Here is a 27,994-nt window from a genome sequence, read left to right as displayed (position 1 = left end):
ATTTTTTTTTGTGCAATAAACTGTGCAATAAAGATCCTCACACATACGTGTTTCTATAGGCCGGGACACGGTCAAAATACCACCTATTCTTTGCCTAAAGATTCAATCGATAAGAACTATGATTTAGTTCAGATGCAGATATATGTATGTGTGTCGGGCTTTTTGGTAAATGGTCGTACACGTTGGTGTTAGGATCACGTCCGTTGACAGATTCGAGTCGGCAGTCGGCAGTCGGCAGTGTTGTATCGAGCAGGTGTTGCGATGGACGCTCGTGTGAAAGTAGTGCGGATAAAAGCGGGCGTGGTGAGGCGAGTGGCCAAAGAAGCGGCGCTGTACCGGCGGGAAGCGGACCAGCAGAGGCAAAAGGGGCGCGCCGCCGCCGAGGGGGGCGCAGACCCTCACCAGATCAAACACAACGCGCAACTCCTCGAGGAAGCGCTCATGATGGTGCCTGACGCCGATCGCAGGTTCGACTCGATTCTCAATTTCACACTACACTACACTCTTCTACTCACTCGCCTTATCAACGATACACACCTAACACGTGACTTAACCTCTTTGTTGCATTTGTCATACGTCAACGTTCAAAATCATACAAATTCTGTGAAAACCCTGCGACTGTTGCTAAGCCCCCCACACTACTTCCTTCACGTCGGTCAGAAGAAACAGTTGTGCATCAAACTACTTCCTCGTTTCACTCATACCGTCCCCCCATATCCGGTGATTCTAACGTAATCAAAGTCCATTTATCCTTACCATCTTCGAATCTATTCAGTTCCTGCAAGTGCCGGTGGTAATAATCATTCACGACATCGTTATACATCGAACAGACATCCAGCTTCATAACGCACGATCACTTTTATAATAAAATCTATTTCGAAGCTTCTAGAACACTGGTGACGAACCTTTTTGAGAAGTGGGTCAAATTTCGTTAATTATTTTTTTTAGAACTAACCTGTAGGTCAATAAATCGGTGAAGTCATTTGATGTGGGGGGGTTAAAAAGAATACTAATAAATTTGCAAATCCAAAAATTTGTTAATAAAAGTTGATCATCCGAAAAGGTTTACGTTCTCTTTTTACATACCTCTTATACAGTTCACATGGTTTTCGTGTAAGTGGTAATTTTTTATATCTCTTATCCGATCGTTTTCATACTTTGCCATATTGGTCTCATTTTGGTCATAAATATACGTTAATGTATCGTCTGCCATTACGTTGGAGATAAAATATCGTATACAACACGTTTTAAAAACCGAGCCCGTAGACTTCACTTGTCTTGTAACCCATTCGCCGTGATCTGGCCATGTCAGATTTTAATTGTTTAAACGTCTATAATTCACTCTATATTTTATAAAATTTGCTCTATAGGTTCTCATTATCTCTCTTATATATTTAGGTCACTCATATTGTTGTATTTTACAAGTAAAGAGTAAAAAATGAAGGTTAATGTCAAAAATTTGTATTACTCTTGCATTTATGAAGTTGATGATTTTTATTACAACTGGCATTATATTGTGGAAATGTTTTTAAACCTTGCTTCGCACATACAATTTGCTGATGTATTATACAATGAAATTCAACCAGAGAATATCTAATAGTTTTCTTAAGCGGCTAAATAAAACCAATATTTTTTCCCGCCATATTGGGAACACCGTCTGTTGTTTCAGACACAATTTCTTGGAAGTTGATATCCATTTATTTAAATGTATTATTAAATTCTTTAAAAATGTCAAGGCCAGTACACTTCCGTTTCAACATTATCAATATATTTTTTTAATTTTCACGCTTCAACACGTGGGCCATTCAAAAAGCCTTCTTGAGTCAGTGTCTGACCCACAGGTCTTAGATTCGCCATCACTGTTCTAGATTTAACTTAGTATTTTACAAATATCAGTATATTTTTCTGTATTTCAAAATATGATTAAAGATCGTCGTGTAATATGTATCTATTTTATTATTTCAGATTGAAAAAAGCGTTACAAGAGTTGAAGGGAATTTTAGAATCGGAACAAGACATCAAAGATACGGGAGATTATAAAGCAGCGACGGAAATATTCGAAAATTCGACCAAACAATTATTGGAAAGTGAACAGGCCGAAGCCTGATAGACACTTTGCTTAATTTTATTTTTTCCAATTAAATAAGCAAACTCATTTAATAACGTGCTATAATATAATTAACGTCCAAGTGATATCTTAGTGTTTCACTATTACCATACACCGAACATTTTATTAACATTTGCTAATATCGCTTAACTATTATATATATACACATAAACGTTTAATTAGTGCTGTGAATTGAATTCGACGATTCGCGAATGGCTTACGGTGATCAAAATATGAATCGAGTCCACAACTACATCTCTAATACTATGACCGACGCTGCCTTTGTGCAGATGTGGCAGTCGAGGGTAAAGATTTCGAACAAAAACGACAAAACTACAAGCATTTCTCAATTCCGCTTGAAAAATAGCATATTGGAATTGCTCGAATTGTGTGAGAAGATTAAAACTACTGAAAATTACATGAGAGATAATGTTTCTCTGTTGAGTTCAGACGCGTTCAATGAAAATCTGCAAACAATCAACACTATGAAGAGTCAGGCCGATCGTTTAATAGCTGCGTTGAATGACGGTTCGTTGATCAAGTCGATTAAGTACAAAATGGCTAAAAGAATGAACAAACGCGCCAGGCTCAAACGTAACAAAAGCATGATACAACTCGAAAGCAACAAACAGAAACAGATAATGGAACTGAAATCCAAAGAGCTCAAAGAATGGATAAACAGAGAACGGATCGAATACGATAAAAAAAGAAAGGTATTATTCGATATTATTATAGTAATCGAACTTATACATGTATATTTATAAGCATTTTATTTTATTAGGAAGAAGAACTTAAATTAAAAGCTGATGCAGTCTTGAAAGATGTTAATAAACGTAAAGCGGAAGCTAAACGTTTCCTTTTATTGATTGAAAAATTGTGTAAGTTACGAGACGCACGGGAGAAGTCAGCATCGGGACGTGGTGAAAATGTTCTAACTACCGATAAGGAAGTTTTTTTAACATTCACAGGTAATAATTTCATACAGATGGCTATGTTCGTTTATAATTATTGATTTTTATACCTGTGAAACTTCCATCTGTTGCAGAAAAGTTGAAATCACTTTGGAAGGGAGCGCACAGTCGATATACGTTAGAAGAATCTCGTTTGAAGGAAATGCTGGAAAAAGATGGAAATACTCGCACATTAGATGAGAGTATTGTGGAGGATGTTTGTAGTGATGTTGCGATTGTAAATAGTTGGACGGATGTGATGTTTGGAAACAAAGATACATTACCACAAAATAATTCTCACGAAAGCATCGATCAGTTTATATATATGAGGTTTGATTTGTTTATTTTATTTGATTTTTTTACTATACAAAAAATAAGAATACATATAATTTTGATTTTAGAAAACAGTGGGACCAATATGTATGCTCAAACGAAGAAGGTACTAGGATTCCTCTAGGATGGTTAATTCCACCGTTGCCTTCAGATGATTGGAAGGAATTTGTTCAATTCGATGGTGGCATTTAAAAATATTTTGATAACTTAAATTTATGCTATAGATTTTTTTTTAATTTTATGATTAAAACAGTTTTTTGAAATATTTGTCTTTTTTATGTGACCTGCTGTATATGTATGCTATGAATATATATAACATTACAATTTATCAATGCCTAAAAAAAACCATGTTCTGGAAAGTTCGAATAGGTGACGTTTGATTTGTATTCAGTATAAAAAAAGGATGACAAATAAAACACCCACATTTAAAAGTAATATTGAAATGTTCTTTATGCATGTACATACATACATAAATATTTATTATATTACCCAATAACATAACATTTTAATGTTTTGAGTAGATTTCACACCATATGAAAAAAAATTTCCATCAGCAGCAGCAAGTTCAGACATATTTACATCATCTACTTTTAATGCAATCAATATCAGAGGTAAAATTGTTTTGAATAGTGAGGTTTGATTGTACCGACTTCGACTTACAAGAACCACTTACAAGCAGCTTACAAAGGACCGATTTTCTTTACATATAAAAATTTGGTTAAAAATAGCAATTTCAATTTGTACACAGTGTCAGCGAGCGATTAGGTCTGATAACAACTCCTTTCTAATAATACGGTCCCCGTATTGATCGAGATTTGTATTATGCGGATAATACAAAATGTTATGCAATGTAAAATTCTAGTACAAATAACACGTCCGATATACAAAGAAACCAATACACACGACATGTACTTAGGTAATCATAAGGTTTACAATTTTCATTATAAAAATGCTTATCACTAAATATTCAGTCAGCAAATCTTAACCTTATCGAATCGTCGCGAAAATTCTCTAAAGCGATCGCTCCTCACATCTCGTATAAATAATTTTCGCATTGTACATCACATCGCCGAGAACTTTCGATTGGAAATTTTGAAACGAAGATCCGATTACGATGTAGAGGCAAAATCTATTACAAAATAAAATCCAAATACGTAGTCTGTCAATAATTAGTTAATCGTACGTTTTCGGTATTGCATTTTCTTATTTAGGAATTTTAACATATTTGTTCTGTTCTTTTTCTTCAAAGATGTTGACTTGGTAAGTATTTAATTACTTTCCAGTATAAAAATCATAATTAAAGACTTCTATTTAGTATAAAGTAGATAAAAGATTAAAATTTTAGATAAGTTGTAATTCTTCAATTCGAAAAACTAATTGCCTAGTAAAATACAAAGTTTTAATAAATATATAAAATAGAAAGCATTTAGGAATTATTGTTTTTTTTACAATGCACATTCGATGCGTTTGGCATTTTTTTTTACTAAAAAAGGTCAATCATTCCATAATGCTTTCAGTTTTTTTTTTGTATTATGCATATAATATATATATATAGGCCTTAAAATGTGAGTCAAATAAGATTGCAACAAAAAAACATTCTGATATGTGAAGTATGTTGTTAAAAATCAATATGGAGAAAGTAAAAGTCGACTCAGTAGTAATTTTCAAAGGTCTAGTAAATAATATTTACAACACACACAACCCGTGTGCTAGAATTAAGCTAATTTTAATCGGAAACATTATTGCCAAAGCCCTGCGTAATTTCCGATGAGTGTAGCCGGTAGTGGACCTCCAGCCGTGAAGATGCGAGTACCGGTAATGTCGTAACAATGCGTATAAATAGCAGGAACGTATTTTATTTGATTGAAACCGTCGGCTTGATCGTCCGGAAACTGAAAAATGAAATTAGTATTGCAAATAAATTTTGATACGGTTCAATATCTTAATTTAACGTCCGGTAACATACCACATATCCTTTGGAAGCTTTCAAAACAACTGTTTTAGACGAATGAATGTTGCTCTCTAAATATTTGCCAACTCGTAAATCATAAAACATCAACATACCTGCGAAATAAAATCACAATATCAGAACGACGTAATACAAAATAAAATTTTCTATATAAAATGCTTCATATTTAGCACTAACCTAACCCGGTGCCGATGGTTAATAAATTGCCTTGAAAACTAGCCGAACGAATTCCGCATCCGTTGTATCGAGATGTGATCTTTTTAATGGGTTGCAGCGTACGACAATCCAACAGCAACGTGTACGATTTGCAACCTATCGCGTACGGGCCACCATCTTGATTCGCCAGGCATACTAAATCTTGACACGACGGCAGTTTTCTCGATATCGTTTGCTTAAACGTCTCGGCATCGAACACGTGAATGTAACCGTTCAGGGTTAGGGCAGCTATTTCTTTCCAATGTTTGTTGAATGTGATGGCACGCACTTTCTGACCTGAAATGTAAACAAACAAAGCTCTAATATTGATATCCACCAGAAATACACACACACGAGTCATACACAATCTGATATTTATTTATTTATTCACAATTTTGCCATAGTAACATTACAAATTGCTCAAAATCGTCATAAGATAAGATAAAATATGAAAAAACAAATTAATCAATATATAAAAAAAAAACAAATACAATATCAGACACATTTATGATCTGGAATTAAACAATCCCTCAACAAGATCAAGATATTTTAGATTAAACAAATCCAAGCTAGGGGAAATCTGATTGAGGATCTCAACAGGTGACGAAGCCGTCAAATTAACCAACAGGATAAACTAGTGGTTAATCAAATCCCACTGGTTTCTTGGATTTGTGACTACATGTCGATCGTTTCCTATCAGAGTTTGCCAATTTATCTCATTTTCATTGAAACGGTTCCACAAAATTGGCAACCTTACATTTTATCAAATTAGATTCCTTTTTGATAACCACAATAAAATCGCCGGCAGTGTAATTGGCCGAGATTTGAACCTACGACCTATCTACTGGTATGCAATAGTGCATTATACTGTGGCTATATAATAGAAGAATATTCAAGAATGCTTCATACTAGCGAATCATATAAGATTCGAAGAACTCTGTAAATGTTTGCTTACACGCAGTATGAAACTCAACATTTTTGTAGCTCTTGAGCTAAAACATAATCAGCAGAATAGACTAGTGGTTAGTATATAATGCTTTGAACAAAATTGGTCATGGGTCCAAATCCCACTTGTCTCTGCTGGCCAGACTTTGGATTTGTGACTCCTGGTCGATCGTTTCCTATCAGATTTTTTTGTTGAAACGATTCCTCATCAAATTGGCAAAACCATCCTACCTACTACGTCGCCACTATTTGAATATGATTTCAAAATTTATATACATACATAGGTAAAAGTTTAATACCATAGATTTCGCGCAGGGGCAACCCCACAACGACATCATGGGAAAATATAAAATTGGGTCCATAAGCTATGACGCCTTTCCCAAAGTACAAATTAATAAATAAATATGACATCAATTACTCCTTACTTAAATTATTATATTACTCTTTACTGAATATTCTAATAGCTACTAATCTATGTAGTGATTATTGTCCATTTTAGATTTTTTACTTTATCTACAAACATATGTACATATGTACGTAGTAACAACATTAGAACTCAGAATCGATCACTGATCACGTTTTCATGATCTAGAAAAAATCTGTGTATTTTGGGGATTTTTTGAACACCATCCTATCGAACTGACACTTTGTATCGGTTTCTGAAATTCTTATCGATACGACGTAAATTTTTAAGTTGGCCGGAAATGTTAACTTCCCTTATACGTGTCCTCTTTTTTTTATTCAATTATCATATTTATTTATTTATTTTTAATATACAAGTATACCAGTGTCTTAACAGGTCACCCCAATATTACACTGTGGCCAGACAATACATAAAAGATTAAAACAATAAAATAAAATAAAACATTAAAAAAATTGTACATAAAAAATTAAAAAATTGAGAATTAAAAATTAAAAAATTACAAATTGAAAATAATAAAATATATATATATATATAGTTTAAATTGAATTAAAAGTAAAAATACGGATAGATTATCCGGTGAAATATTGAAAATATCAATGTGATTACTGACCAAATTCAAGCAACGTAAGACTCGAGCAATTGGTGAAAAAGCAACAACATTAGTTCTTGCTTTAATTGTTTGGAACAATGGACGCAACCGATAATCAATGAGGCGAGATGGAACCCAAAATTTAATTTCTTCCAATATAGTTGAGTTGTCATCATATCACCTCTTAATAATTTGAAGAAATGACACACAAGAAGCATATCCCTCCGATGAGATAGGGAACTATAGCCAACAGATCCCTGTACAAAAGTACTAGGAAACAGTTGCGGGTAGTATCCAAACTCCCTCATATATAGATAGCGGAGGAACTTCCTTTGAACTCTTTCAATTTTTAGAGAGTGAGTTAAATCACTGGGATATTATATTAATTATCATAGATAATTGAATTCAATTATCTCCCAAACCGCTAACCGAATCAGACTTAAATTTTTTTAATGTAATAGAAATTATAAATTTTATACCCTAATTTTTTTCTTTTTAATGAAAAATATGGCAAAATTGTAAATAAAATAAATAAAGGAACAGTAAAACAAACCACACTTGAAATTAGAATGCGATATAAAAAAATCTCATTACATTGAAGCAGCTACGCTCCAAATCGAACAAAACTAATATCCATATTAACGTACATAGATAAGATCAAACTAATGATCAATAGTTATTGCATGCTGGATAGCATTTCATTATATGAGCCGTTATATTTGAAAGTGGCATAAGTCCACTTTTCTTCATTTCGAGAAGTATTTCAGAAAACATTAAATATTGTTAAACAATATTTAAAAATACTGGTGGCCTGTTATATGTTTATTCTGCTTTTTCGAGATTCTGGATATATCGAATTATAAGAAGTGTTAACAACTTGTGAATTACGTCAAACAGAAACAGTGTTTCTGGAACTGAAAATTAGACATCCGCCTCTTTCAAATATATTAAAATTAAATTTGAATTAATTTTTTAGCAATATATAACCGACTCAGTTTCAAACACATGGTATGAAATTACCTGATCTGCACTCTTTGATCGTAATCGGCGATACGTAATCGTGAAGTGGCAACGCCGGCTGGCCAGAATTAGATGGCACAGCAGCAGGTGGGGTGGTTTTGGCTGGCGGTGGGGTGATATTGTTCGTCTTATCGTTAGCCATTGGCACGTTATCCTCGTCGTTATTAATACGCCACAAGGCCATTTTCGTATCTCTAGAGCCCGAGACGAGAAATTCGTCGTCCAGCCAACACATATCCAGCACCCAGTCTTTGTGAGCTTCGCCGACGCACACTGGATCCAGCGTCGGCAGTCGGTACACAGCAATTTCGCAAGAATTTCTCGCACCAGTCGCGAGGAGAGTCCGCGATGGATTTATTTCTACTGCATGTATGCCAGTCTGGTGTTCGTGGGCGCTCCAAGGTTGACGGGCTCGAAGCGTTGGAATAGCATCTAATTGACGGGTATTTACATCATACACCATCAACTAGAATTTTTGAATCAAAACATTAATTATATACATTTGATTTTAATGAATACTAGTGCTAATTGATTTTTAACCTTGTTGCACTTCGTTCCGAATACGACTTGTCTGTCTGACAGCCATTGTGAACAAAACACCTTATTCATGTTTCCGAGACTAACAGGCGTTTCTTTGAACATATCATGTGTAAGTATGTGACGAGACGCATAAGTTGGATTTACAATCCTTGGCTAATTAAAAAAGAAAAGATGTCATTAACATATATAAGAATGAGGTTAGATTTAGCAAGTCATAGTCACTGTATTGAGATCTGTATCCAATACGTTAAAATCTGTGACTATATTGAAATGTGCAATCAATTTCAACTTGAATGTACAAATTTCTCAATAATTTTGAATCGTGATACTGATATTTGTAGCATGTATCAATATAGATCTTAATGTGCAGGGCGTTTTAGATATATTCTTATTGAATATATAAAAAAAAAACATTTGGAATTAGTACATAAATTTTGGTAATGACATTACATAGTTGAAGTATATAACTTTAATAAGGGATGAACAGAATAATGAATAATGTGGTAGTTACATCTCGGGTTTGTATTTCTCGTGCACAAACATAGTCAACGAAATTGTATGACGTTCTAAGAATTTGTTGTTGTTGGGTTGGAGTATCTTCTTCACTCTCAGAGTCAGAATAGCATACAAAATCTTCAGGTTTGTCAGGCTTTCTTTGCCTTTCTAATCTGTGAACATGAAAAATAAACGAAAATGTAACGAAAAAATGCATATATACACATAGATATGAAAATGGTGTATAAAATAAACCTTAGTATTCTAGCATTGGCTCGCCTTTCTTCTAATCTGCTGACCGAATAGCACGGTGGCAGACTCCCCTCGACACATTTTCGTATTGTTTTCGACATGATTAACGCAAAATCAACTTATAATTATCTATATAAAACGACTAACACTCATCTGACATTCGCTCTTATGAACAAATTTACAATTTTTAGGTTACAAGTGCAAGTCAAAGTATTTGACATACATTTGTGGCAAATATTCACGGGGTGATATTTGCTGGTGAAATGCAGTTTTATTAAAACGTAAAACGACAAATTCATATATCTCTCACTGACAGTTCAACTTTACACATATTACTTCGCATTCGACCGATCGAAAAAAAAGTGTCTTCTGACATGGAAGACAGTTTCGCCTGTGATTCGGAGTGAAATCGACAGGCTCGACGCAAACTCAGTGTGCAAGCATTTTTTTAAATGCTTTCCGAAGAATATGTGATTTTAAGAGCGGATTCCGATCGAGAGACCGCAGAACGGTAGGTCGAAGTTATCGACTCGCCAGATCGGACAAATGTCACGCATTCTCTTGTTATTAATTACACTTTGATCTAAACGCGTCCGATCGCAGCCATCTTCGTTTGCCATCGTTTCGATCAAATTGATAAATGACAGCGTATTTTGCTTCAATTAGGTAGGTATGTAACGTACATTTTCAACAATAACACTTTATTTCATTCATATATACAAATGTCATATATTTTTTATTTTCATAATTTGGAACTTCGAAATAAATTAAAGAAAGCGTGCATTATTTATTTTCTGTGAGGTGACAAGATATTAAATTAATGAAAAGAAATGAAGAAGGCAATGTGGTGGCTCACTATACGACATGGTCGAGTTTGGTTACCTTCCTGCGAGTGGGGACCAACTCGGCTGGGTTCGGAGAGTGACTACTCACTCTGCCTTCAGCTGTCATAAATAAAACACGTGCATTCAACATGCCAGTCGTCTCATTCGTTCATCCCCCATAGCACTATTATAAAATCAACTTCAATTCGATAGGAATGAAAATATGTTTAATGTTTTTCAAGCAATACACTTAATGTAGGTACATACATACATATGTGTTGTAGAATCACAAGTCAGACATACATATGTACATCGTGTTCACACGCCCAAACCATAAAATTCACCCGAGTTGATTGTACATAATTATATGAAATTTACAAACAAGTAACACTTACATACTTATATAAAAGTTCATGGGAAAGGCGGTAAGTGTGAGAGCTTACAAATTAAAATTTTTGGAAATCAAATACCTAATTGATATGCTTAAATTCGTGGATATTTTATTTTTAAAAGGAAAACCAACAGTCTTAAATCAAAACAGAACAAATAATACAATACATTACAAAAGACCAATTATAGTGTGGCGGCTCGCTATACGACATGGTCGAATTTGGTCACCTTCCTGCGAGTGGAGACCAACTCGATTGTGTTCGGAGCTAGCTACCTCACTCTGCCTTCAGCTGTCATAAATAAAACACGTGCATTAACATGTCAGTCGTCTCATTTTTTCATCCCCCATAATAGGTTTCCGCTGGTAGTAATAAACTAAAGGGTAAACGGTTCGGTGATTACTAGTCAAATGTGAACCGGTCGCTCTAGATCGGTCACACGTGATCACCCGTCAGACTAAAACTGGTCACGAGAAAACTAGTCACACCCGAAAATTGGTCACAAAAAACTGGTCACACCCAAAAATTCAAAATTGGTCGAATTTGGGTGTGACCAGTTTCTTCGTGACTAATTTTCAGGTGTGACCAGTTTTAGTGTGATGAGTGATCACGTGTGATTGATCTAGAGCGACCGGTTGTCCTGTGACTGGTTCACATATGACTAGTAGTCCGTTTACCAGGGTAAATATACACGTAGTCATACATAAAATTTGGAAATTAACATAAGAAAAAACAGAGAAATTAAATCCTCATGTAAAAATTATGTTGTTTAAATAAATAAAGTCCTCATGCAAAAATTATGTTGTTTAAGTTATAATAAATTATATTGAGTGTATAGAAATTGGGGTCTCATGTCCAGTTTGGCTCTGATGCGTTGTATGACTTTACTATGAGGTAGCTACACTATTGGTGAATAGCATCACCGAATTGTGCAAACCACCTAGCCCTGTATGGTATTCATAAATTCATCAAGATACAGCGGCGCATTATTGTACACACGTTGAAGACGGAATTCCGAAGAGAAGGAAAGCCGAAAGGGCTGTAAAATTGGTCCGACTTAAACTATTATTTTTATACATTTTGAAAATAAAAATAATTTTTGTCTTTACTGTATTTTATATTCGTTGAATTTCTGGTAAACACTATGGAGGATGAACGAATGAGACGACTGGCATGTTAATGCACGTGTTTATTATATGACAGCTGAAGACGGAGTGAGTAGTAGCTCTCCGAACCCAGCCGAGTTGGTTCCCACTCGCAGGAAGGCAACCAAACTCGACCATGTCGTATAAGCGAGCCGCCACAACACCAAAAATAGCGTCGCCTGGCATCCAACACGATACCAATATTGTGCAATTGTTGCGATTACCGTCAGAAATATTCTGGTGGAAACATATCGGTGGAGGTGCAAAATGAATTTCTACAAACAAATTGTTGCGAGCACGTTGTAAATAATTGGCGACTTGTGCCGAATTGACGTTTCATTCGCATCCACCATGGAATATAAATGCATTCGTTGGTCACAAAAGTGTGTGTGTGTGTGATCACTGATCAGTGATCATGGGTGGTCGGAGCGGTGTTGCTATGGCCATATCCATCAGAGGTTCGAGAGAGCGGAGCGCTGTGTGGGTGTGGGTGTGGGTGTGGGTGTGGGTGCGCGTGTGCGTCCGAGTCCGCCGGCATGGGCAGAAAGCGGGGGGCGCGTGGGGGCGGGGGCGCAGGCGCCGGAGGGGGTGCGGGTGCGGGGGCTGGAGGTGGGGTGTCGTCGGCGGCGCGGCTGTCGCTGCAGCTGCAGATCGGGCAGTTGTCGCGCTGCGCCTCCTCGTCGGAGCTGGCGCTGCCCTCCAGCCTGTCGGTGCAGGAGCGAGCCTTCGTGCACGACTACTCCCGCCAGCTGGGTCTCTGCACCAAATCCAGAGGATACGGTCAGACACCACACACCAGTTACCGTTACCACTATTGCACTAATACTACGCCAACTATATTTATCTAAATATATGTATTTGTAAACGTTTTTATTTGTTTTGAGAATCGATTTCACTTCAAAGACAATTCATCGATGAAAGGTTTAACAACATTGTTTTTTGTTGCACTTATGATGACTGAAGTTTGTTAGTTTGATCATTTTTTTGTATATTCGAACTGAGCTGCCGCTGACCTAATTTTATAATCAGAAGTGGTACAAACAGGTATTAAACAATGGGAACAATTTAAACGTCTATTTTATAAAAGAAATGTGCATCTAAAAAAAAAAAAAATTGTACATTGAAAATGTTTCTGTACATTACAAAAAAATTGTGTTTGCTTTGATCATTGAAAAAAATATTTACTACTTAAAAAGTGGATGAAATGTTTTTAAATGACATGAACTGTATCGGCAATGTCGCCAATATCAAATTTCGAACCGACAACGATCAACACTTCTCTACTGGATTCCTTTTTTTTTTACTCTTCGGCTTTCGACCTTCGACACCTACGACCTTGTCTTCGACTCTACGACCTGACATCATCATTCATATTCATACGTAATACGTAAACAAAAGTAAACACTTTTGACAGTTGACAGTTGTCAATAGCAGAAGACTGCTACGTTATCACTTTTTGTATCTATTCTAATGCTAAAATCTATTTTTTCGAATGATTGTTTTTTATTTTATTTATTTAATTTATTATTATTTTAAAATAATAACAACAATAAAATGACCAGTGTGACCTGACAGGTTGCCCCAAAGCGTCACACCAGTCTTACAAAAAAAAAAGAAAAATAGAAAGAAAATAACAAAGAAAAAGCAATAAAAATTCCAATCATTCATCTCATTCAAATAGTCTCGTATTGAATCTCAAGAAACTAACCAGCTCATCAACATGACAGTTGAACAGGTCAAAATGCTCATCAATCACATTAAGGAACCGGATAGCTTCCACCAATGACGAGTTCAATAATGAATAATGCAAATTTTTAATGCAGAAACATTTTTTTATTGCATAAAAATTTTTATTAAGATACAAAGTAAAAAAAACGCCGAAAATAATGGAAATTTTTAATGCACAAACATTTTTTTTTAAGATACAAAGTATCTTTCTCAATGTACAGTTAAATCGCACCCCTTAAGAGGACTGGACACCAGCGCCTTGTCCATACAAACGTATTACACTTCTCCCTTCCTCAATTATGGCACTAGAGAAATTATTTTTTAATATGCTATGGATATCCACCATTGGCATGCATCTGTGCTTTTATTTTTTTTTATTAGTTATTTTTTATAGGAGCTAGGAGCTGCCAAACATCTATAAAATCCTCTCTTTTTTACACCCACGAAAAGAGTGCAGCGTGCTTATTTAACGGTCGATTTAAAAAAAAATACGCGCACAGTTGCATAGAAAATATCTTTCTCATACCGATGATGAAATTTTTTTAAAAATTGGTCCTGTTTCGGAGGAGAAAATTGGAGAATACGAAACCTCGATTTTGTCGATTTAAAATACGTATTATCTGGTCGAAGCGCAACTGTCGCATTCACTCAATATATATATTGATATATTGATATATTGATATATTGATATATAGCCAGCAGCATAGCTCGGACGTTAAGTTTCTGCTTACCGTCAAGAAGGTGCCGGGTTCAATCCCTGAATGAAAATGAATTTTTCAGAGTATGCTGTTGGTCAGACCTGGACTTGTGACTCCAGGTTGATCGTTTCCTATCAGAGTTTGCCAATTTTCTCTGATTTCATTGTTGAAACGGTTCCCGGAAAAAAAAATTGGCTAAAAATCCTTCCTACCTACTATGTCACCATTATTTGAAATTTGATTGATGTACAATAAAAATTTATGTACAATTCATAGATGTCTCGTTAATTTGCGAGTTTTTTCAGTGTCTCGCAATTCAACGACTTATAATAAAAAAAATGCTGCATTTGTATTTGTAATTGGCCAGGAAGGCGCATTGGGATTTACCTGTAAGGCCTTCCTGGTATATATGTAAAATAAAAATAATATAAAAATAATAAAAATAATATATTGTCGCATTCACTCAATATATACATATATCGAAGAAAGGAACGGCAACAAAATTACGGTTTCGGGTGTACAGCCCTCTTAAGTAAGCAATTGATTTGAATTGCGCAATTTTTAATTCATTTGAATTGAGCCACCGCTGATCCAATTTTATTTTATTTTATTTTATTTAATAGTTTTGGACCATTGTGGTACTTTTTGTACATTGTACATTGTGGTATAATCCAATGTGGTACAAACAGGTATGAAACAAATCATTAACGATTCAAAATTTCTTTCACAGGCGTTAAAAGATATGTCACCGTCTACAAACGATCTGGGTCGACCCTCGTACAAAAAGACGCCGTTTTGTCACTCGACCATGCCACCAGACAACACGTCACAGATTTGTTGGATGCGTTTCCGATAACTAGCCGGGAAAAGGACGAGTTGAATAGTTGCTGCGAGAGAGAAAGAACCAACCATGTAGCATCGGGGCACCTCTCCGGTGGAGCTCCTCAAGTTCCCAGTGTACAGTATACGCCCGAAATCCTAACATACAAAAAGAACTTGCCTATTTCGGGTAGCACAGAACAACTCATAAATATGATCAATTCAAACCAGGTAGGGGACTGAACAAGTCTTTGGTTATATACTATTGATAGCCGATATTCTGATGTAGCGCATCGGGATATTGGTTTGATACGATTATAACAACTTTTCATGTACTTCATAATGTAAGTTTTCAATTGTTTAATATGTATTTCTTTTATTTTTGAATTAGGTTATTGTTGTCGTCGGTGAAACGGGTTCTGGAAAGACGACGCAAATTCCTCAAATAATTTTAGATCATTACCAGCGTGAAAAAAAACCTTGCCGTCTAATCTGCACACAGCCTCGAAGGATATCAGCCGTCGCTGTTGCCGAAAGAGTACGACGATTACAATTCATTGTGTACCGTATTTAACGACTTGGTTTATTTATTTTTTTGTTAATATTTATAGGTGTCGCATGAACGTAATGAAAAAATCGGCTATTCAGTCGGTTATCAAATACGCTTAGAATCGAGAATGAGCCCAAAGACTGTATTGACGTATTGCACAAACGGAGTATTATTGAGGACTTTGATGACTGGCAGCTCAGCACTTGCGTCCATTACGCACGTATTAGTGGATGAGGTTCACGAACGAGATAAATTTGCCGATTTCTTACTTATTTCTTTAAAAGAGGCCTTAGCGAAATTTAAGGATCTTAGGTTAATTCTCATGTCGGCAACTATTGACGCTACTATATTTTCTAAGTATGTATGAAATGTGCTTACGTGTGTAAATATTTGTAGACGGTGATTATTGAAATTGATTATTAATTTATTTCCAGATATTTTAATAACTGTGCAATTGTAAATATTCCGGGACGAACGTACAATATTCAAAAAATATATTTAGATGAAATTTTAGCTATGACCAAGTACAAATCGGAAGAAATGAGGAGAATAGAAAAGAATGTTATGAGGACCATGAAGACGAATAAAAGGGGCGCAGATGTTGTAAATTGTATGTAAATATAAATGTAATATATAGTATGTCACAGTGTTCATCAAGTGGGTGATTCTGGGCGTAGTTTATTTTTTTATGTGTTGCGTAGGGTTTGGTTCAGGATCCAAATGAAAGGCCAAAGTCGATTGACAGCATTTATTCAATGATTCAGGAGGTCCAATGATCACAATGATCTGATCTGCCGTGTGTATGTCCTTATAAAGGACAAGTTGCCCAGCACAACTTCCTTGATCCATTGAAGTGTGTATTGTCTAGGCACTTAAAGGTCTTTTCTGGCGAGTCTATTGTTTACGCATACACTCACCCAGGTCAGTGCGAACTCTAGCGCATCCTTTGTTCGGGCACTTACTGAGTCCCGTTAGCCTAATCCAGGGTCTCTATTGTTCACCCACGAATGCACTTAGACAGTGGATACTCTCTCTCATGTTACCGCGTTACATAAGTATTATTTTTTATCTATAGATGCAGTCAAGAAGAATATGAATTAATATATATGTAAATATTTTCATGCTAAATATTATTGATAAGGTCCGTCGGTTTCTTTCTCTGTCGAGGAAATTTATGCGTACTTTCGTATTTCGTATTTACTTCTTCATCTGTAATAAACACTTCCTGTTTTAAACTGTTTTAAAGATTCTCCAGAATTTGCATGTTTATATATTTTTTTTATCTTTTGCATGCTTCTATTTTTTTTTCATTCTCGTTTATACTATCGGAAAAAAAAGTTGTGTATACTTCGGTATTCAATCTCTAATTCATGGACTTTATTGTTGGATTATTTTGACATTTGAAGTAAGTTTTAATGTAATCTTTACGCATTTGTAATTGATTTTTTAAATAATTAATTTGAAGTATTTACATATATAAAAATTTAAGTTTCATTCCTTTGGACCTATTTTTATATAAAATTAACATCACTACTGGCAGTTAAATAATGCCTTGCTTGGAGAAAAAAGTATTTAGTTAATGGTAATTGCACACAAAAATAGTGCAACTGGCATTGTAGGTACTAATATACCATACATATAGTTATTTATTTTCAAAATAAGCTACAATAATATGTAGCCCTTGCTAAGTATTTGTCCTTTATTAGTTGATATAAAAGATTCTCGCCCAAAAATATTAACTACACCGAGAATTTTCCAACCTGGGGAACACTGCAGTATGTAAATATCAAAAAAGATAATTGTATGTAATTGTTTAAATATATGTTTATTAGCAGCCGAAGCAAATGTTGAAAACTTAGATGCTCAAAATAAAATAGAAGAGATTGATCCATCCGTACAGGCCGATGTGGATGAATTTCTTAACGATTGCTTCAATGATGGCACTTATGTATGTTAATTTTGATATAAAACTTGGAGGTCGTACATTTTTCTTTAAATTTTTTGAATATAACTTGCGTTATTGATATTTTTCAGGATTCATACAGTCAAATGATTTACTTATACGTATCTGAAGACGTACCTGTTGATTGTCAACACTCCGAAACGGGCATGACCGGTCTTATGATCGCAGCCTATCATGGTTGTACTGATATAGTACAAGACATCATTGCAAGGGGTACAATTTAATATAGATTTTCCTTCATTTCACAAGTTGTATGATTGCTTATATATTTGTCAACTTTTAGGTGCAGATAAAAGCATTAAAGATAAAATGGGTAAAAACGCATACGACTACGCTTTTCAACAAGGTCATTTTGAGTGTGCTTCTTTTATACAAGAAGTTCGAACGGAAATTATTACTGCAGTCAAACCGCCGAGGGAGGAAAACAATACTGAAAAAGATTTAATGCTAGAAGTGTACGAACGGTCTATTAAAAATGACTGTTTTGTGGACTATGACTTATTGTTGGCTTTAATAAAATATATACATTTAAATTTATCTAAAGGAGCTATTTTGGTGTTTCTCACTGGGTATGATGATATAATTTGTTTGAGGGATTTGATACAGACTTGCAACGAAATGAGACAAGTCAACTATCAATTATATACATTGCATAGCAATATGCAAACGCCCGATCAGAAGAAAGTATTTATGAAATCTCCTAATGTGAGAAAAATCATAATTTCTACCAACATTGCCGAGACGTCCATTACAATAGATGACGTTGTGTACGTGATCGATTGTGGATTAGTGAAGGAAAATTTTTTCGAGTCTATGACTGGAGTGTGTTCTTTGCAACGTTGTTGGATTTCCAAAGCCTGCTCTCTGCAGAGGGCTGGTCGTGCTGGCCGAACTCAACCCGGCAAAGCTTTCATGCTGTATTCAAAGTCAAGGTTTGATGCCTTCCCTGATAACTCTACGCCGGAAATTTTACGCGTCCCGTTGCACGAATTGTGCCTGCACACGAAACTCTTAGCAACTAGTAATACTCCGATAGCCGATTATTTATCTAAAGCTTTGGAACCGCCGTCGTTCGCTACTATCAGAAATGCTGTGGCTGTGTTGAAAACAATAGGTGCTCTCACACCCATGGAGGACTTGACCGAGATCGGTCAACACTTGTTGGGTCTGTCTATTGATCCGAAAATAGGAAAAATGCTTTTATACGGGTGTATTTTGAAGTGTTTGGATCCAGTTTTGACTATTGCATGCAGCCTCGCCAATAAGGAACCGTTCCAATTGAGCAATGATCCCGATAAGAAGAAAAATCGGAATGAATTGAAAAGAGAATTTGCAGCGGATTCATTGTCCGATCATATGGGACTGCTCAGAGCTTTTCAAGGTTGGCAACTTGCCAGGACAAATAAAACTGAAAAGAAATTTTGCAAGGATAACATGATAAATAGAGCAGCCATGGAGATGATAGTCGGTTTGAGGACTCAATTGCTCGCCCAACTGCGAGCAATAGGGCTGGTGAAAGTGAGAGGTCCTGGAGACATCAAAGACATAAATCAAAACTCTGAAAAATGGTATGTTATAAAAGCAGCTTTAATCAGTGGCCTATATCCGTCAATCGCTAGAATAGATCGAGATGATTTAACGCTCAGGACCAGCAAGGAAGTGAAACTAACTTTCCATCCCGGATCGTCTCTTCACATTTCCCGTGGAAAGTCGGCTTTTATCGAATCCCTGAGAAACATACCGTCCGATTGGATTTTATACGAAGAAATAGTAAGGATGGGTAGGAGTTGCTTTATTAGATGTAATACTGTAGTTACGGCTCTCACAGTCGCTCTATTTGGAGGGCCACTGCGTCTGAACACGACAGCCCTAAAGCCTAATCTCCCGGGACTGTCGGACGATTCCGATAGTGACCAAGACGAAGACGCCGACGCTCCCCACGCGGAGACAAGCTCACTAGCTATAGATGATTGGGTCGTTTTTACGGCTTCACAAGAAGACGCTCTACTTATATATTTATTGAGGCAGAAATTCTCCGCTTTGATGATTAGACGAATGTTGCATCCCGCTAAAGCAACTAGTCAAATGGATGAGAAGATTATATCGACGATTGCTCAAGTTTTAGGTATGGAAGAACGCAATGTGGGTCTGAGTCAACCGATCGGTATCGGTCAGAAACCAAAGACGTTAATGTTGGACCCTCAGATGACCAGACATCGTAACAACGACTTCGAACCGTCGTACAACTTCGAAAATAGATCATATCAACAGGTGACATATCCGCAAAACTTGTACAATAATCATCAAGGAAATCAACACAACTTTTCGAACAATCATTTCCCGCTAAACAAGCAGAATAAACCGCATACGAATTACAATTTTGGGAACCAAGCTGTGTTTCCCAATTATTTGGGAAATAAAGCACCCATGAGTCCTCCGAGCGCTAACATGCAACTATTAGCCAGTATTACGGGGAACAACGAAGCCAGCTCTAGTGCCTTGCCAATCACAAGATATTTTATTATAAGGGTGAATGACTCCAGTGTCATAGAGATCAGCAAAAATGTCGGTGTTTGGAATTATTCAAGCACTACAGAGAAGAAATTGGTGAGAGCGAGTCAGGTTAGTAATTTGATCAGAATTCTCAATTATGTAATTATGAGATAAAAATTGTTTTTTAAATTTAATTTTGTTTTGCTTGATGATAACATTCCATATGAGTAATACAATATCTTGACAATCACAACTTCATAAATTTTTTTGCACAATGTTATTGAATTGTTATTTATTTACATATGTTTGTAATTATAAGCTGTAAGAAGACAATTGTAGTACAATGAAGTACAATGTTCTACTGTCTGTACGAAATGCTATTGGTCGAGAGGCGGTGTAAGAGACAGCATGTACGTTTTTCCTTATTGTCCCTACAGAGGATGCAGTGCATCCGCTCTAAAATCGCCAGATAAATTGAACGACAGATAAACGGACGGCTGCTTTAAATGCAATTCTCATCTTCTCGAATGATATATTGCACATCAGATGACGGGTTACCTTTCGATGTGCACAGATGCAATTATTAAAATTGAGTTGGATCTTTCAGGCGAGTTTAATAAGGCAAGATTCGATAAGTTCCGAATCTTGCCTTATTAAACTCGCCTGAAAGATCCAACTCAATTTTAATAATTACCATTTTAATAATTGCATCTGTGCACATCGAAAGGTTACTCGTAATCTGATGTGCAATCTATCATTCGAGAAAACGAGAATTACGTTTAAAGCTGCCGTTCTGTTAATCTGGCGATTTTAGAGCGGATGCACCAAACCCCCCTACAGAGGACCAACTATAACAATTTTTCAAACATAGCAGTGCATATTGTTGCGTAGGGGTGGGTGAAGGTTCCAAATGAAAGGCCAAAGACGCTTCACAGCATTTATTGAATGATTCAAGAGGTCCACGCGCAGCCAGCGCTCATTCCAGAACGCTCCCTGTACCAAGTGTACCTCATTTTGAAGGGCAGATTGCTCACTACAGCTTCCCCGATCCGTTTATTCATCCATTGCTTAGGCACGTACAGTTTTACAGGCTTACGCTCTCGTCTGGATTCTGAGAACTAGCGGGAAGTGCCGCTCGGCCTAATCCGAGGGTGTCCATTGTTCACTCCTGAATGCACTTTAGGCGGTGGATAATACCCATAATGTTCCTACGTTACATTATATACATAGAATACAATAGAGACATCTATGAACAATCAACAAATTTTTTGATACACAAAATTTGCTTGAAATACATTTTTATACATATAGTATGTAAGTAGCATATTTATATGTAAGATTCGAGATGCTAGTAACTCGAATTAGCGAGTTACTAGCATCTTATTGGATACGTCTCAACAATTAAGCTAGAAAAATTGGAAAATTTGTACAGGAGACGGTCAATCTGTATTTTTAATAACCCCAAAACCTCTCCACCATAGTATTTGGCTGAGACTTTACTGGTATGCAAAAGTATACTGGTATACCAGTGCACTATGCTGTGGCTACAATTTTAGAATGGATTAGTTTCATCAAGCAAAGTAAGATTCAATTTCTTGAAGGAACACGTGGTTAAGGACCAATGAGACTCGCTCAGCGCTTACTGTGTTTATTTCTCAATAACTTATCTGGACTGAATTAACAGGATTGATTGTTATTTTATTTTAGGCTGGTCACAAGGTGATGCTCTTCTTCTCCATTAGTGAAATATCTAAATTCTTTGGTTGTGCTGAATTTTTAAACTCTCCGTGTGAAAATGAAGCTACTTTAATGTATCACATCAAATGGATTAACACTCATCAAGTTCCGTTTCACATTACAAGGTAAGAAGATATGCAGATGCGATTGTACTTTATGCTCGATTATATTGTTATGTGATTTTAAATTTTATATTCGATTTTTAGGCACCTGTTGAATGGTTTGAATGAGAATCGCCGCCTCTACGTGTCTAAAGACGGCCAAGAGATATGCACTGAAAGTGGTCGATCTCTGATGACGCTGTTGGATCAGCCCATGAAGAAGTTTCGTAGCAATGGTCGCCCCATACAGAAGCATAATTAATTATTGCTTGTAAATATTATACGTTTTGACAATGGAGGAATGCCATTTTTTAATATGTAAAAGATTTGAGCACGATGTTTATCTGTTTTACGATTAAAGGTCTATTCGTACTTGCACAGCACAGACCGGCAACTGTGCACGTAAACAGCAGTATGAAAAGTATTCTTTGATACATTATAGTAGTCGACAAAATCTATTCATATTATACAGCAGTACATGTCACCGTAACGTATCAAACAAAACCGATTTTCTTTGGCCACTGTGGAAATATTAACGCATGATGTGACGGCATAGTAGCGAGTGCATGCGTGCTAACGAATATGAATATTTTCGGAAACGTCATATTGTGACTATAGACTCGATGATACGACGCAAGTCCCACTCTGTAATATATTTGTAAGCTGATTTTGGCTTGCATTAGGCCAAAACTTGTCTGAATGTATGCTACTGTATAGTATAAATAGAAGTAGTCTTTTCCGTGCACTGCTGTGCTGGATATTATGAATAGACCTGAAGTGATGAACAAAGATTATAAAAATATTTATGAATGTGATTATTTATTCCAATGCCAAGAATCTGTTAGTAGGTTATTAATGTTGAATGTAATGAAATCAGTCAATCTTCAACAGGTGGCGAAATTTAGAAATATATTTTTTGTTAGTCGTAACTATCAATGTCGTTCAAAATATACATAAATTTAAAATTAGTCTGGAGCGTTATGAGAAAAAATTATCAGGTCAGGCCAAAAGAATTATTTATAAATGTTTTTAACTATTTGTAGGAGAACTTGATGTTTATAATTTCTGATAAACTGGCTGCCGAAGTGAATTCTTTGTATTATACATACATACATACATGGTTGATTCAAATGAAAACGTGAAAATCTATTATTTAACTTAATTTATTACAAACCATTATGATTTTGGACACTTTTTCTATTTATATTTTATTAGCATATTTAAGGAAATTGTACCTTGGCAACAAAAACTAAAATACGAAATTTGACTGGCGGTTCGTTCATATGGCTGCAGCCTCCTAGTATAGTACATATGCATTCTATTTTTCTTTGTATTCGGTCACTGGTATAGTAAATGAGCTACTACAGCCTGATTCATCTCTGCGGCACCAATAACGAATTCTCACGAGCCGCCACTGAATTTGACCACTGATACATATCTAGAGAATTACTGGCACTAATTTCAGTCATAACATACTTTTCAAAATGGCTTTCGATCAGCTTGTAGTTATTAAGCAAAAACTTCGAAACTTTGACGTGTTTGTAATCATTAACCTTTTTTTTAACATTACGGTGTATAATTAAAAAGCCTGTTTTATAATTAAAAACAATTACAAATAAAATGACGGATCTGCGAAAATAATTTTTAAAGCAGTATCGAGTGAATGGAATGAATGAGTCAATCTACGCCAGTATTTGCATTTATCGTTATAAGTTTAATATTATTTTTAAGGCTAGGACCAGTGGCGGATCAAGTAAATGGGGGCCCCAGGCGCATTTTAAATTTGAGGCCCCCACTTCAGTAAAAAAAAAGCTATAATCGTTTTTTACCATGCTTTTCAGTATATAGGGCTTTTCATGGTCCACCTTACGGCACAAACTCTCTCTCTGAGTTGATGAAGACTCGAAAAATGATAAAATGAATGAGTGTGTACAAGCTCTAAGATTAGCAGTGGCATATATGAGTAAATCTCACGCATGCACGTGTACTTGTCCCGTATTACCTTCCGGCCTGGGATATTCTCCTAGTTCGAGTTCATTTTTCGAGTCTTCATCAACTTTATGTCGTAAGGGCCACCGGGTTTTTTTTTAGGATTTTACAAAACCTTATTTTTTTATTGATTTACTGTATGTACTTGAAACATTAACAGCTTTTGGAATATAATAGGTACTTATATCTATATCTTCTTTATCTATATAAAAATCAATGTTTGTCTGTCTGTCAATTATGGGTTCCTATACCATTCAACCCATTGCCACGAAACTTACATGAGTTATTGTGTGTATGTTGGCGATGGTTTCTGTAAAAAAAAATCGCCCGAAAACGGGTACGGGAACGGGAAAACAGGAATAACTGACATTGCGACGCAATAATTTCAAATGTTTTCGCGTCGCCACCTGCGTTGTTAGAGTAAAACAAACAATTAAATAATTTAAAATGTGTTCGCCGCCTGCGTTTTTCCGACAAATTATCGTTACTGTAATTTAATTTGATTATTAAGTATTTATTTGAAACTGAAACATTCACTTATCGAAACACATCGAGAAACAGGAACGGGAACGGGAATTGCATGCGTTATTGTGGCATCGTACAAAATAAAAGAGGTGGAATCATACTCGCATAATATTAAATTATAATTTACTAAAAATATAAAAGTCAATCAAGGAAATTAATACTAAATAAAGACTCGAATTAATTGTAAATTGTAAAAGTTAAAATAAAATATCAGATTGAACCCAATAATGTGTTCAATCTCATGTTCATGTATCAATCTTCAATGTTAAGCTTAACAAGTAACCAATTCGAAGAAACCATATCAAAAAAATTATTACATGAAATTATGATCAAATTAACGAAATTGGCATAAATACAAATAGTGGACAATAATTTGTAAGTTGTAAATTTTGGTAGCCAAGGTCTAGTACTAATGAGCCAAGTAAGAGTATGCTAATAATTTATTGGCAATTCGGCCATGTTAGTTGTTATTGATTTTTTTCTAACAATCGCCGATTTTATTTATAAATGTCCAACATCTCTTGCCACTTTTCATTTGAATCACTATTTATTCCTCATTTCGACTGCCAATTCAAACTAGTCTACGTTGATGTATTAATCTAATGAAATATGTGTTACATGTCGTTTATAAATATGGTGTATTTTTTGTCTACATATTACTCTACTTCGATGTGATCTTCATAGTTGTGTACTTTACTAAAGTGTATATGGTCATTTTTATTATGTCTTAACCCCTACCAGTGACTTCAATTACTGTAATGACAGTTTGGTGACTCTAAAACAGTATATAGAGCGGTGAGTCAACTTAGGTGACATTAGCCAAACTGACGAATCCTGATTTACATATATATATGTGTGTAGTTTTCAATTTTTATGGAAATTTTTGTGAAACTTGAAAAAGGTTGATAGTTATTTTTATAATTTGTTGATTTTTTTTTATTATCTTAATTAAGATTTTGGTTGAAAACAAATGTTGAAAGGTTTCTCCATCATGGTTTGTTGAAATATTTAAAGGTTATGGAATGGTAAATGTCGTTTTACGGAGCGATGTCGTAATTTTGTATTAATATTTATACATGTGCGCGCGCATTCAGAGGAGCCGTGGGTTTAAAACGCCCACTTGTAAAAGTTCTGCTTTAAGAAAAATATCTCTAATGAGCTCCTGATGTGATATGTTACAGATGCCCTTTTTGAAAGACTATATGGATATGTTGAAGGCTACGGATACGATGTGTTTTTGCATGCAATTTATAAGTATGTGATAATTTCTGTGATTTTTACTAGCTAAAAAAGTTTTATTGTACTTAAACTTAATCTGCGTAGGCTTTAAGTCCGAATGTGATGTATCATCATGTCTCATCCAAATTCAGTATCATTGTTTTCATATTGTTGTAAGTAGCATCTTCAAACTAAATTTTAATCTAAAACTGTTCATTTTAAAATCGAATTCCTTTATAAACAAAGATGAAATATTTACATGTACAATTTATTTTAGTTTTTAATAAATATTCTTGTATGTTTTTCTATTTGTGTTCATTCAAGTCCCAAGTGTATCAAATAGGTAAACGGACTACTAGTCATATGTAAACCAGTCACATGACAACCGGTCGCTCTAGATCGGTCACACGTGATCACCCGTCACACTAAAACTGGTCACGCTAAAATCGGTCACGTGAAAACTGGTTGACCGATTTTAGGGTGTGACGGGTGATCACGTGTGACCGATCTAGAGCGACCAGTTGTCCTCTGACCGGTTCACACTTGACTAGTAATCACCGAACCATTGAATAAGGGTGCGATTTATCTGTACATTGAGAAAAATACTTGGTACCTTAAAAAAAATGTTTTGTGCATTAAAAATTTGAATTATTTTCGGTGCATTTAAACAATCTCGTAATGTGCATCGAATAAAATATTTTTGCATTATAAAGTGGGGTTTGCTACAAATCGCTGCGAAACACGCGCTGCGTAGTCATATCGTTTTTGGTATATGACGTCACGACGAAATTCGCGTTTCGCGCCTCGTGGCGTTTCCCGTGTTTTGTCCCGCGACGAAGGGACCGCTTCACGATTTTTATATATATAGATCTATAGATTTTGTATGGTACTGGTTTTAAAAGTTGGTCTATGGGCCGTTCGTTGGTTTGGTGCGTACGCAGCATCATACAAACAATATTTGGTCGCGTACTGTTGTGAAGTGAAGGATCGTTAGGGTTGCCATACGTCCCGTATTTCACTACTCGGTCCCGTATTACAATTTGTCCCGTATTTATCCCATTTTCTCCAAAAACAGACTGTCGATTTCTTTAACACTGCAGTGGAATACATTGATAAGTGGTCCCAATCATTCAAAAAATGTAATGCTTTCGATTGGACGACTCTCAAGCAAGTTCCTGAATGGGGGGAAATATAATATAAATGAATGAATGAATGAATGAAATATAAATGAATGTCTAAAGTTGACGTTGGTCAGCAAGTTGATGTAGCCTACTTTGACTTTCGTAAAGCCTTTGATCAAGTCAATAATGACGCTCTTTTCATCAGGTTAACTGAAGTGGGTTTTTCAACGCGTCTTCTTAAACTCTTTGCTTCTTATCTTAGTGATAGGAAGCAATTTGTTAGATATGGTCTTTATGAATCTCCTTCATATTTTACTCGATCTGGTGTTACTCAGGGGTCCACTTTAGGGCCATTACTATTTACAATTCTTATTAATAACCTCCCTAGAGTTTTATGTAATGCATCATGTCTCTTGTTTGCTGACGACGTTAAATTATTTTTTGCTGTCAAGGATGAGAGGCAAGCCTCTCTCCTTCAAGCTGATATTAACGCTGTCTTGGAGTTCAGTTCTAGTTTAGGCCTTGAACTTAATTTAAACAAATGTGCAATTATGAGCTATGGACGTGCACATTCGCTCTATTGTCACGGATATTCCATTAGATCCGTCTTGTTGAAGCGTGTGGAATCTATTGTCGATTTGGGTATCACTTTTGATCCTCAGCTCACCTTTCACAACCATATCAAGAAAGTCGCTGACGTTTCCTTTCGTCGACTTGGATTTGTTTTGAGATATGCAAGATTATTCTCCGATCCTTTGTCTTCTCGCTTGCTTTTCAATTCGCTTGTGAGAAGTAAGCTAGAGTATAATGCGATTGTGTGGAATCCGCATGAAGCAAATTACTCTCTGATGATTGAGAAAGTGCAAAAAGCATTT

General features: G+C 35.7%; 4 protein-coding genes across 4 annotated transcripts; 3 read left to right on the top strand and 1 right to left on the bottom strand.

The window, feature by feature from the left end:
- Positions 1–126: 126 nt before the first annotated feature.
- Tbca (Tubulin binding cofactor A) lies at positions 127–2,820 on the top strand. Its single transcript, XM_077439207.1, has 2 exons — positions 127–467; positions 1,966–2,820. The coding sequence occupies exons 1-2, from the start codon at positions 262–264 to the stop codon at positions 2,105–2,107; spliced, it is 348 nt and encodes a 115-aa protein (XP_077295333.1). The 5' UTR covers positions 127–261; the 3' UTR covers positions 2,108–2,820.
- On the top strand, positions 2,056–3,649 carry LOC143917628 (programmed cell death protein 7). Its single transcript, XM_077439206.1, has 4 exons — positions 2,056–2,820; positions 2,889–3,075; positions 3,153–3,387; positions 3,459–3,649. The coding sequence occupies exons 1-4, from the start codon at positions 2,320–2,322 to the stop codon at positions 3,580–3,582; spliced, it is 1,047 nt and encodes a 348-aa protein (XP_077295332.1). The 5' UTR covers positions 2,056–2,319; the 3' UTR covers positions 3,583–3,649.
- Positions 3,631–10,404, bottom strand: DCAF12 (DDB1 and CUL4 associated factor 12-like protein). The gene is made up of 7 exons (XM_077439205.1): positions 9,823–10,404; positions 9,584–9,740; positions 9,073–9,225; positions 8,533–8,998; positions 5,537–5,851; positions 5,357–5,454; positions 3,631–5,282 (listed from the first exon to the last, which is right to left on the bottom strand). The coding sequence occupies exons 1-7, from the start codon at positions 9,918–9,920 to the stop codon at positions 5,130–5,132; spliced, it is 1,440 nt and encodes a 479-aa protein (XP_077295331.1). The 5' UTR covers positions 9,921–10,404; the 3' UTR covers positions 3,631–5,129.
- A 2,257-nt stretch (positions 10,405–12,661) lies between these two features.
- Positions 12,662–24,857, top strand: LOC143917982 (3'-5' RNA helicase YTHDC2-like). Its single transcript, XM_077439626.1, has 10 exons — positions 12,662–12,957; positions 15,334–15,653; positions 15,814–15,960; positions 16,034–16,329; positions 16,407–16,582; positions 17,805–17,920; positions 18,007–18,148; positions 18,219–20,557; positions 22,136–22,290; positions 22,372–24,857. The coding sequence occupies exons 1-10, from the start codon at positions 12,714–12,716 to the stop codon at positions 22,526–22,528; spliced, it is 4,092 nt and encodes a 1,363-aa protein (XP_077295752.1). The 5' UTR covers positions 12,662–12,713; the 3' UTR covers positions 22,529–24,857.
- Positions 24,858–27,994: the final 3,137 nt, after the last annotated feature.

This window comes from Arctopsyche grandis, chromosome 10, assembly GCF_051622035.1.
Source record: "Arctopsyche grandis isolate Sample6627 chromosome 10, ASM5162203v2, whole genome shotgun sequence".
Taxonomy (NCBI): Eukaryota; Metazoa; Arthropoda; class Insecta; order Trichoptera; family Hydropsychidae; genus Arctopsyche; species Arctopsyche grandis.
Note: the sequence above shows the minus strand (reverse complement) of the source record. Positions and strands in the feature narration are given on the sequence as shown.

Bases quoted from the DNA above. Each gene is read 5' to 3' on its own strand.
- Tbca (XM_077439207.1), top strand. From the start codon at position 262: ATGGACGCTCGTGTGAAAGTAGTGCGGATAAAAGCGGGCGTGGTGAGG. The intron at 468-1,965 runs GTTCGACTCGAT...TTATTATTTCAG, and splicing joins GTGCCTGACGCCGATCGCAG to ATTGAAAAAAGCGTTACAAG.
- LOC143917628 (XM_077439206.1), top strand. From the start codon at position 2,320: ATGGCTTACGGTGATCAAAATATGAATCGAGTCCACAACTACATCTCT. The intron at 3,076-3,152 runs GTAATAATTTCA...CATCTGTTGCAG, and splicing joins AGTTTTTTTAACATTCACAG to AAAAGTTGAAATCACTTTGG. The intron at 3,388-3,458 runs GTTTGATTTGTT...TTTTGATTTTAG, and splicing joins GATCAGTTTATATATATGAG to AAAACAGTGGGACCAATATG.
- DCAF12 (XM_077439205.1), bottom strand. From the start codon at position 9,920: ATGTCGAAAACAATACGAAAATGTGTCGAGGGGAGTCTGCCACCGTGC. The intron at 9,741-9,822 runs GTTTATTTTATA...TCATGTTCACAG, and splicing joins GCCAATGCTAGAATACTAAG to ATTAGAAAGGCAAAGAAAGC. The intron at 5,455-5,536 runs GTTAGTGCTAAA...TTTATTTCGCAG, and splicing joins AACCATCGGCACCGGGTTAG to GTATGTTGATGTTTTATGAT.
- LOC143917982 (XM_077439626.1), top strand. From the start codon at position 12,714: ATGGGCAGAAAGCGGGGGGCGCGTGGGGGCGGGGGCGCAGGCGCCGGA. The intron at 12,958-15,333 runs GTCAGACACCAC...TTTCTTTCACAG, and splicing joins CACCAAATCCAGAGGATACG to GCGTTAAAAGATATGTCACC. The intron at 20,558-22,135 runs GTTAGTAATTTG...ATTTTATTTTAG, and splicing joins AATTGGTGAGAGCGAGTCAG to GCTGGTCACAAGGTGATGCT.